We start from the raw sequence: 11321 nt of genomic DNA on the forward strand, positions 1-11321 counted from the left end.
CACTCGAAGCATATCGAATAAGTGCTTGCAAGAAAGGGAGTTCCTATCAAGCAATGATCATGACCTTCATGATTCTGCACTTCTGAGTTGGGGTGGCAGTAACAAATCTTGATCTTTGATAACAGAAGAGGAGCTTAGTTATTGTAACATGATCAAAATGTTGGCATATCATCAATTTGATTACCTTATCAATCAAATCAATATTCAAAAACAGAAGAAAAAGATTTTTTTTTTCCTTAGCTTCCTTCTGAAATAAAAAATTCATATGGAAAAAAAAAAGAAAAAAAAGAAAAAGAAAAAGAAGCAGGTGCAGGCGACAGACAGAGAGAAGGAAAGGAAAAAAATGTACTAATTATAAAGAAGGGCCTAACTTTAGTCAAAAGTAAAAAATTACCACGTCACAATCACTTAATTGGCTAATCTGACCAAAATAGAATAAATCTTATTTTAGAGTGACCATGGGTGTAGTTTAACCAATAAAAAAAGATAAGCAGATGGATATTTGATAGTATCTTTCTTATCCCTTACAAAAATCTACTGAGTTTCACTCACTCAAACTCAGTTCACTCAATATCCAGCTTCTCAATCATCTCTCCCCTTAAACCCTTTCTTCATAAAAATGCAAAAATCTTTAGGGTTTTAGCTCTCCATTGTTTTCGTAACCTAAGATACACCAGATTCGATTTGGGTTTTAGGGAGGTTTATCACTTACTTTCACGCCACTCAACCCCCACCCCCCAAACGAAAATGGCTGCTTCCACTGCTCTCTCTCTTTGTCCGTACATACTCTCTCGCCGGCCAACCCCAAGAAAGCGTCTCTTTTCTTGCTTCGTCGGCTCCACTACTCCTATAGGTACCCTTTTCTGTTTTTGTATTTACTTGGCCTCTATGCATTACATCTATATAGTCTTTTATATTGTTTTAGAATTCTGTTTGATTGCCGAGGAAGTGAAGTATGAACGAGATTATGAAGCTTTTCTGTTTTTTGTTTGTTTTAAGCTGAAGGGGGGTTGTTTAGACTGGTTTTTGCTGATGTTTTAAATTATGAAATAAGGAGAAATGGAGGGATTTGAAGTTGATTGGATGATTCTTTGTATAGGTATAGAAACGAAGGATAGAGAAATAACTACTGCCTCTTCCATTGGATAAGTAGTTTATTGAGATTGTTACCTTGTCCCATGCTTTTAATGCTATCACCAAGTGATATAATGATGGTTGTTTAACTGGTTTTGTTGTGTTAGGTACACGAAGAACTAACGTACCGCGTAGAAGTTCAGGAAGATTGGATGGGGCTAGAAAAAGTATGGAAGACTCTGTCCAACGCAAGATGGAGCAGTTCTATGAAGGGACTGCTGGACCACCTCTTCGGGTTCTTCCAATTGGTGGTTTGGGTGAAATTGGAATGAATTGCATGCTTGTTGGTAATTATGATCGCTATATTCTAATTGATGCTGGTGTGATGTTTCCAGAGTAAGTCTTGAAGATTTTGGCCTAATTAGTATTACATTAAATTTATGCTTATACTAGAGAAAATTAGTTCCTGTATTCTAAGTTCTTTTGATTCTTGAAAAATTTTCCAAATATCAGAGGACAGTCTAATTTTGACCAAGGGGGTTGATCTTTCAGTTGTGCAAATATATATCAAATGTGCTGGTTCAGATATGGCTACTTTTAGTTTCTGTTCTTCTCTTTGAGTATATTAACACTGCAATGTATTTTATTGTCATTTAAGCTATGATGAGCTTGGAGTCCAAAAGATTACACCTGATACAACATTTATTAAGAAATGGAGCCACAAAATTGAAGCAGTAGTGATAACACATGGCCATGAAGATCACATTGGTGCATTGCCTTGGGTAAATACTTTTCTGTCAAGCTTGTTACGCCTTTTGTGCTTTCCTTTTCAGCACCTGTTAAATAGTTGCTAATCGGTACCTAGACTCCTTATGCCTTTTCTTTATGGTGAAGTAGGATGCATGATATGCTGGAGAAACCTATATTTTGCCTCAAGCTGCCTATGCTCTAGGGATGCTATGTTTAGTTGGTGGAGCTTGGTTTGTTGATGCAGGAGTTGCTTCTAGAACTACACCATTTGCTACTTTATAGTGTTGCCAAGGAAGCTTAGTATTTGTGCACAGCATAATAGTGATCTTTGTGGCTGAGTGCATCTCTTATTGCCTTCATCTTAGTTCTTACCACGAGAATCATTATTTCTCTGTAAGAATTTGATGTGTTTGTGTTGATTGTTTTATAGCTGATAATGCTTTGGGTGGGTGGTGAAAGAAAGGATGAAATGACTGGACCATATCTTTTCTTATTTTAGTTTCATCATTTCTTGCTACCATGAACTTGTCTTGGCTATTTCCTATGAAATAGTAATTGTGGGTGAATCTAGAACAAAAGAAGCTGTTGCTCAAGAAATGATACTGGTTGATCAATAATTTTGACCAAGGGGTTGATCTTTCAGTTGTGCAAATATATATCAAATGTGCTGGTTCAGATATGGCTACTTTTAGTTTCTGTTCTTCTCTTTGAGTATATTAACACTGCAATGTATTTTATTGTCATTTAAGCTATGATGAGCTTGGAGTCCAAAAGATTACACCTGATACAACATTTATTAAGAAATGGAGCCACAAAATTGAAGCAGTAGTGATAACACATGGCCATGAAGATCACATTGGTGCATTGCCTTGGGTAAATACTTTTCTGTCAAGCTTGTTACGCCTTTTGTGCTTTCCTTTTCAGCACCTGTTAAATAGTTGCTAATACGGTACCTAGACTCCTTATGCCTTTTCTTTATGGTGAAGTAGGATGCATGATATGCTGGAGAAACCTATATTTTTGCCTCAAGCTGCCTATGCTCTAGGGATGCTATGTTTAGTTGGTGGAGCTTGGTTTGTTGATGCAGGAGTTGCTTCTAGAACTACACCATTTGCTACTTTATAGTGTTGCCAAGGAAGCTTAGTATTTGTGCACAGCATAATAGTGATCTTTGTGGCTGAGTGCATCTCTTATTGCCTTCATCTTAGTTCTTACCACGAGAATCATTATTTCTCTGTAAGAATTTGATGTGTTTGTGTTGATTGTTTTATAGCTGATAATGCTTTGGGTGGGTGGTGAAAGAAAGGATGAAATGACTGGACCATATCTTTTCTTATTTTAGTTTCATCATTTCTTGCTACCATGAACTTGTCTTGGCTATTTCCTATGAAATAGTAATTGTGGGTGAATCTAGAACAAAAGAAGCTGTTGCTCAAGAAATGATACTGGTTGATCACATTCCTATTCTGGAATTTCTTTGCCACTGAGCAAGTGTAAATTGTTCTCAGAATTTTATTATTACAGTTGATGATACTACAGTATAGATGGTGTTCATGTTGCATTTTCTTTTTCGTTAACATTATTTTATTAGTTTCCTTGTCTATGTGAGCAGGTTATCCCAGCATTGGATCCTCACACTCCAATATATGCTTCATCCTTTACCATGGAGGTACTTTCTATGGTCAGAAAAAATATGTAGAATACAAATGCACTAGGCTTATGATATGTGCCACATGCTACTCTTTGAAAACTTACTATAATAATGAAGACTGTTACAGATTATGAAAATTACTCCTTAGAAGTCTTATGCCTTTCAATAATTATGAACATTTGTCTTGGTAGCTCTTGGAAGTTGTTTTCCTTGTCATAATAAGAATCGTCCTACTATTTTTGAGGTGTTTTTGACCTCTTTACTGTCCATATCATTGACTGTGAAAACATGACAATTTTCTATTTCATCTTATCATCTCTTGCTGAAAATGGACTAGTGACACACTTGCATTCTTGTCAACAGCTGATCAAAAAGCGTCTGAAGGAGAATGGGATTTTTGTCCCATCTAGGCTTAAGGTATTTAAAATGAGAAAGAGATTTACGGCCGGGCCATTTGAAATAGAGCCTCTCAGGGTGACACATTCTATTCCCGACTGTTGTGGATTAGTTCTTCGCTGTGCTGATGGTACAATTCTTCACACTGGGGACTGGAAGGTGGTTCTTTTTTTCCTCTGTACATGTTCTTTCCTTGTTACTGTAACCTTCAGTAACTCTAGCTGTTATAACTTATATGACAGATTGATGAATCACCATTGGATGGGAATATTTTCGACCGGCAGTTTCTAGAGGATCTGTCAAAGGAAGGAGTAACACTGGTAACATTCCTGAATATATTGTTTATTCTGTGAATGATTTCATGGAGCAGTTTGCAAGGGTTACTATTTGGGAATGGAAGTGAGGGTGTGTGAAATGTTCACAAGGGACATAGAAGTGAACTATAATTATTTCAATTATCTGATTCATGATTGAGGCATGTCTGCTCAAACTTTTATGATCAGCCGAGATGATTGTCCTGAAATTGTAGGATAGCACTCGATTTTTGGCACTTTTTTTCAATAATGTTAGCTAACACTTGACACCTTATCTTTCTTATGTATTCTTTGGCTTCCTAGGCTTTTTTACTCATCTCTTTTGTATAAATTAATCCATAACATAAATAAGAGATTGTCAAGATTTGTCTTGTTCCTTGTATTCTGCAATTCTTATGTTCTGAATTGAGCTTGTAATTCTTTTGTAACTGTTGCGATGAATGTCTAATTCAGTTAATGCATGTCATTTACAGATGATGAGTGACTCTACTAATGTATTGTCACCCGGAAGGACAACTAGTGAGCGTGTAGTAGCAGATGCATTGTTGAGGCATATATCAAATGCTAAAGGAAGGATTATTACTACCCAGTTTGCATCAAACATACACCGACTTGGAAGTGTAAAAGCTGCTGCAGATTTAACTGGTAGAAAGCTGGTATGTATCGTTTGACTGCACTGGTATCTTGTGAATCTAGTTGTCTGAATGACATGGATGTCAACTTGGACAACAGATTATAAATTTTGACAGCTTAGACATGTTGGTCCTTCAACTAGGTATTTGTTGGCATGTCATTAAGGACTTATCTAGATGCAGCTTGGAAGGATGGAAAAGCACCAATTGATCCATCAACTCTGGTATTCACTTGTTTGAAACTTCTCTTGTTTCTTTTCTATGTGGTTGTCTCTTTGTGGTAGAGCTAATGGTTTACTCTTCTTTTAAGTTTTAAGTTTTAAGTTTTAAGTTTGACCATTTCTTGGTAGAGTGTAACCTTTTTGCTAGTTCATGCACTTTGGGACCATACCTTGAAACAGAAACTATCCCATAATACATCTTTTTTGTCTATTCAGCCATGTTTGTGCTATTTCTTCTTTTACCCTGATTGAATTGGATTTCTGCCTACATTTTGTTTTCATTTGTTATTCTCCCTATAAGCTAGCTTGAAAAACTATTTTTATCTTGAATAATTTCTTCTCTGTTCTTTCCATATGATTTAGGTGAAAGCAGAAGATATTGATGCCTATGCTCCGAAGGATTTAATAATTGTCACAACTGGATCCCAAGTGAGTTGATTTCTATAACACCAAAGACAATTCTTTCAGCTGACCATTAAGCTGACTTGTGACTGCTCTTTACTATGTCAGGCAGAGCCACGGGCAGCCTTGAATCTTGCATCCTATGGAAGTAGTCATTCTTTCAAACTGAACAAGGAAGATGTGATTCTCTATTCAGCTAAGGTAATGATAGTGTATGATATGTATTTTGTGTCTAACCGTGAATGTTTGCTAATTGAAAATGAAAAGCAGCAAACAATCTTTATTATTCTCTATTGGTCAACCATGACCTGCCCATCTTGTATTAGGGGATAGGTTTGCTATTTGATTATCATTTATGGTAGAGAGTGTTTTATCTTTACCCAAAAGTTATTGAACTGTTAAGATGTCGATTTTGTACTTAAATATCAGGTAATCCCTGGTAATGAATCTCGGGTAATGAAGATGCTAAACCGTATATCAGAGATTGGATCAACTATAGTGATGGGTAGGAATGAGGGGCTACACACTTCTGGTCATGGCTATCGTGGAGAGCTGGTAAGAACCTTAATATTGTTTATTTCATTCTAAAAATTTCTTGGTTGCTATCTTGTTTCTTGTGAATAAGAACACAAAAGGATAAGGAAACAACGCAACTGTTAAAATTCAGGATAGCATATTATGCATTGTTGAGACCTTCATGGTGCTTACATTTATGGGACCTCTTGTGGAATGTAACATGAACTTATATTTGTTGGGGAAGGGGGGGGGGGTAGGAGCTTGTTTGTAAAAATGAAATTATTTTCTAACTTCAGTAAGAGCAATAAAGGGGGTCCATTAAGAATTTTTTTCTGATTTAAAAAATGAAAAACCAGGACATGATTGGATGACCTATGGATGTGATTTGAGTTGACATAATCAGATAAGCAGATTTTGATTGTGATATTCTTTTTCTCCATTTGTTCTGACTTGTATGTAATTACTCTATTTCAATGGGGATTTTATTTTGAAGGAGGAAGTACTTAAAATTGTGAAGCCGCAGCATTTTTTACCTATACATGGAGAGCTCGTGTTCTTGAAAGAGCATGAGCTACTTGGGAAATCAACCGGCGTTCGACACACCACTGTAAGTCACTATTTATTTTTATACTATTATCTAGTTAAGGATTATTATAATTCAAATGTTTTTTGGTGAAAATTGTAATAAATTCTTATTGTTTTATCAGGTTATAAAGAATGGAGAGATGCTTGGGGTTTCTCATTTGAGGAATAGAAAAGTTCTGTCTAATGGCTTTAGTTCCCTTGGGAAGGAGAATTTACAGGTTGGCTTTAGTTCTGTCTAATGGCTTTAGTTCCCTTGGGAAGGATATTCATGAATTTAATCTTAAATTGCAGTTAATGTACAGTGATGGTGATAAGGCATTTGGCACATCAACTGAACTTTGTATTGATGAGAGACTAAGAATTGCATCTGATGGCATTATAGTGGTCAGGTAGGTAAATTTTTTATGCTGAAATGAGGTTGATATGTTTTGTATTTGTCTCATGTGTGTTAATATTATCCCTTGTGCAGCATGGAAATTTTACGCCCCCAAAAGATTGATGGCATAATTGAGAATAGCTTAAAAGGGAAGATAAGAATCACTACACGCTGCTTATGGCTAGACAAGGGCAAGCTTTTAGATGCACTCCATAAAGCTGCTCATGCTGCACTGTCGAGCTGTCCTGTGAATTGCCCCCTAGCTCACATGGAAAGAACTGTTTCTGAGGTATTGAGGAAGATGGTAAGGAAGTACAGTGGTAAGAGGCCTGAAGTCATTGCGATTGCATTGGAGAACCCTGCAGGAGTTCTCTCTGATGAGCTAAATGAAAAGCTATCTGGCAACTCCAATGTTGGTTTTGGGATACCGGCAGTGAGAAAAGTAATGGATGGACATCCAAAAAGGAGAGAACCAAACAAGATAAAAGCAGAAAATGACAGTAATCTGCATATAGAGAATACTTCAGAACAAAATTTGATAGGTTGGTCCATGTCCTCTTGTTTGATTCCCCTTAAATTCTCTCTGTTTCATGCAAGTGTCTATTGCATGATATCTGTGCATAGGTACCATATATGTGTGTATATATTTGGTAATCCGTTGATGTTTATTTTGCTATTAAAGCACCACTGTAATTGATGTGGTCTGTTCTCTTCTTAACGATTTCTTCATGCAGTTGGCAATGATGTTGAAACGTTCTTACCCGAGGAAGTGACCACTAGTTCAAGTCCTGACCATGCAGAAAGGCATACACGCAGTACTGAGGATTCTGATGAATTCTGGAAACCATTCATCAAATCATCTTCACCTATTGACAATTTGGAAAATGATAACAATGGGTTTATCCCAATAGAGGAACATAAGTCAGAACTTAAGAGTGATGATGCCACAAGCAGTGGAGATGTCTCAGAACTGCTCAGCTCTCAACTGAAGTCGTCAAAGCCTGCCAAACGGAACAAATGGACATCTGAAGAGGTCAAGAAGCTAATTAAAATGCGGGGGGAATTACATAGCCGATTTCAGGTTTTGAAAGGGAGAATGGCCCTTTGGGAAGAAATATCTGCTAGCCTGTTGGCTGATGGAATTAGTCGAAGCCCTGTGCAGTGTAAATCCAGATGGGCATCTCTGGTTCAGAAATATGAGGTATGTTCTTTCTCTTCAGTGTATTTCACCGAACTACAGGTTATATATATCACTATATTTATTCCGGGATAGAATGCTTAAGGATCTGAAATATTTCATCTGGCTTTAGGTTCATAACATTCACTTTGACCCTGCTAGCTTCACCGCCACACTTAAGAACTTAAACTATTTAAGCCAAGAATGGCAGAATGAGGAAATGATTACATCAAAATGAAATTCGAGATCCGGGTGCTTGGTAGCAATGCTTTAAGTGGATTAAACAATAAGAATTACATCTTGTTACCTACTTAGCTTATACCCTTCATTACTAGTACTAGTTTTAGGGTCTTGTCCTTGACCAAGAATGTTCGTTATGGGGGTGATAACTGTTCGGTCTGGTTTAAATTGGTTTTCGTTTTTCCCATTTTTTTTTGCTCGGCCCTAGTTCTAGATTAGGGCAATAACTTTCAATTTGTTTCCCTCTTAACCAAGATTTTCAGAACTGGACTGGTGGTTGAACTGGTCATACCACCGGTTCCTGGTTTGACTGGTTTGCCCAGTTTGGTTGAATAGATTATTTAAAAGATCATAAAAATATTAAAAAATAGATAAAATCGGTTCAATCGTTTTTAGCCTGGTTCAACTGGTTCCCAGTCATACTAGCCTGTCTGGTCTGGTTCTGAAAGCAGTGCTCTTTATTAATGTTGCTTATTGACAACTATTGGCATATATTTAACAGGAAATCAGGAGTGAGAAGAAAAGCCATAAAGATTGGCCCTATTTTGAGGAAATGAATAAAATTTTATCTGATGATTTTGAGGCAGCAGCTACATAATGATTAAATCATTGGATTTGGAGGAGGTAAACATGGAATTTTACAAATACAGCTTAGGCAAATGACAAGGTTCATATTTCATGGTGGGGTTTGTTATTGTTCTGCCATTTATTTTTATCATTTGCATTGCAATTCAATGGTGAAAGTGGGAATGATGGAAAATTAAGATATGGGGTTTTGATTTTGCAGCCATAGCATGTTCATGTGTTCATGATGGATATGGCAAAATGGGACAAATCAAAGATATCATAGGGGCCACCAATGGCGAAATGATTTTGTAGCATTAGAAACTTATGTAAATTACAAGTTATATGGGCCACTTGGGGTTACTTTTTTTGGAATTTACAGCAATGGGGTTGTTTTCTTTTATATATTTCTTATGCCCCCATCATACATTTGAAGAAATTAATTTTTGTACCTTATGATGATTCTAATTGAATTTGAGTAAAATGACATATCTTTTCCCTTTTTCTTTCGGCTGTCTATGTGTTTTGTATGCGTGTTCCAACTTGGAACTAATGTATGTATAATTAGACATAATTAAATAAGAAATCAATTTCATTTTCAAATTGGTGTATTGGTTTACTTCTGCCTAATGGATCTGATTGGAATGAGAGAAAAAAGGAGGCTACTCGGTTTTTAAAAAATAATTAAAAGTAAAAATAATTCATTCCTTTTCTTATTGGACTTCCTTTCCCTCCATCTTCCTTGGAAGGATTTTATATTAAATCTTTAGTTTTAGAGAATAAAAATAACAAATAATGATGTGAACGGTGATACGAATATAAAATGTAAATCTATTACGTCAAAACTTATTAAATAAGATTATATAAATACGTAAAATTCATTAACTTGAGTGTGATAGTAAATAGGTTAGGCCATAATCTCTTTTGGTCAGAGTTGAAATATAAATTTGTGAGAATTATTATCATTATATTAGCTAATAATTTTACATTTTTGAAAAGATTAAATAATAATTTTATCATATATTTTATAACTTTTAAAGAGACTATATCTTTTCATTTTTAGGGTCAAGACTTTTGCTAAATTTTTGGAGTCACCTCGCGTTATATTTTTGGGAGGACAACACATGTTTGAAACTTAAAAGTAAATTAATATAAAATAATAATCATCTTCATAAACCATAAAATAAATTAAAGAAACCTCCAAAAATAAAAAAAATTATAATGAGAAAAATGCTAACTATAATTAAAAGGGTTTTTTTTTTTTTTGGGTGGGATGTCATTTATTAGTTTATTTGGGATGGTCTCTCCTATAAAATTGGGAACCATTCATTATCGTCAATATATATTTATATAATTAAATAAAGCCGCCATTAAAATTAAAGGATAAAGGTTTGCCAATTAAGTGATTAATTATATAGTTCACATGATGAAACTTCCTTCAACCAACCAAAATACATGCTACTTCTCTTATCTAAAACGACTTTTTTATTCCCACATATCTAGAAGTTCAATTAAAAATTAGGTCTTATTGATATTTTTAATTTCATATATAAAAAGTTTTTAATAAAATGTGAGAGGATGTGGGAATTTAAATATTTAACCATATTTTGCTACTTATTGAAGAGTAGGGTGAAGTCGAAATTAAATTATAATTTTACGATAGTAAAAATATAATTCCGTCATTTTAATAGTCCATATCTTTATAATTTTAAAAGATTAAATCATTTTTAGGGAGACAAAGTACAATTTTATCTTTATTAATTTACCTAAATGAAAAACTTTTCATTTTAGGGCCCCTAGCTACGTGGAAAGATAAGTAATGTTGAAAAATTTTATAAAGAATGCAATTGTGTTACTTCCCAAATTGGTTCTTATTGAATTGGATTAGCACAAATCCTCTAGGGGATGTAGCTAAATCCTCGAAGCTCTTTACATCCTTAATCTCTTTATAATTGGAGAATTATTTTATAGCACAATCAAGGGGCAAAGCTAAAAATTCTGGGTAGCAAGGTGAAATTATATATTTTTATGAAAATTAAAATGCAATTTCATCATTGTATTAATTTTAAATTTTATAAATTTTGAAGGGACTAAAGTTAAAATTTCCTATTTTATAGCACTCTTAGCTCACATTTGTCTTTTGAACCCAATTTGCCTTCCTTGGAAAGCTTCTTAGATCTTGATTTATAACTTAAAAAACATGTGAAACCAAAGTCAAATAATTAGACGGTGGTGGAGCCAGAAAATTTCTTTTGGGGTTGGAATTAAATTGTATTTTTTTACGATAGTAAAAAAGTAATTTCATCATTTTAATAGACTAGATCTTTATACTTTTTAAAGGATTAAATCAAATTTTTATTATTTTTTGGGGGGGTCAAACTACAATTTTACCATTACTAATTTAAAATTTTATAAATTATAAA

General features: G+C 34.7%; 1 protein-coding gene across 3 annotated transcripts; it reads left to right on the top strand.

The window, feature by feature from the left end:
• The first annotated feature begins 521 nt into the window (after positions 1 to 521).
• On the top strand, positions 522 to 9404 carry LOC105786301 (ribonuclease J). 3 transcript variants are annotated; one of them, XM_052633511.1, is made up of 18 exons: positions 522 to 853; positions 1242 to 1470; positions 1733 to 1856; positions 3416 to 3493; positions 3839 to 4030; positions 4114 to 4191; positions 4659 to 4841; positions 4961 to 5041; positions 5402 to 5467; positions 5549 to 5641; positions 5870 to 5995; positions 6450 to 6563; positions 6664 to 6759; positions 6833 to 6930; positions 7011 to 7459; positions 7652 to 8118; positions 8837 to 9015; positions 9122 to 9404. In XM_052633511.1, the coding sequence occupies exons 1-17, from the start codon at positions 748 to 750 to the stop codon at positions 8930 to 8932; spliced, it is 2676 nt and encodes an 891-aa protein (XP_052489471.1). In that variant the 5' UTR covers positions 522 to 747; the 3' UTR covers positions 8933 to 9015; positions 9122 to 9404. The 3 variants fall into 3 exon arrangements, with proteins under 3 accessions (XP_052489471.1, XP_052489472.1, XP_052489473.1); XM_052633512.1 differs by having other exon boundaries at positions 3437 to 3493; XM_052633513.1 differs by lacking the exon at positions 1733 to 1856 and adding an exon at positions 2574 to 2697 and having other exon boundaries at positions 3437 to 3493.
• The last annotated feature ends 1917 nt before the right edge of the window (positions 9405 to 11321 follow it).

Source organism: Gossypium raimondii, chromosome 7 (assembly GCF_025698545.1).
Source record: "Gossypium raimondii isolate GPD5lz chromosome 7, ASM2569854v1, whole genome shotgun sequence".
NCBI lineage: Eukaryota > Viridiplantae > Streptophyta > Magnoliopsida > Malvales > Malvaceae > Gossypium > Gossypium raimondii.

Excerpts from the sequence above, each read along its gene's own strand:
- LOC105786301 (XM_052633511.1), top strand. The coding sequence starts at position 748 with ATGGCTGCTTCCACTGCTCTCTCTCTTTGTCCGTACATACTCTCTCGC. Across the intron at positions 4,192-4,658 it reads CAAAGGAAGGAGTAACACTG|ATGATGAGTGACTCTACTAA; the intron begins GTAACATTCCTG and ends TGTCATTTACAG. Across the intron at positions 4,842-4,960 it reads ATTTAACTGGTAGAAAGCTG|GTATTTGTTGGCATGTCATT; the intron begins GTATGTATCGTT and ends TCCTTCAACTAG.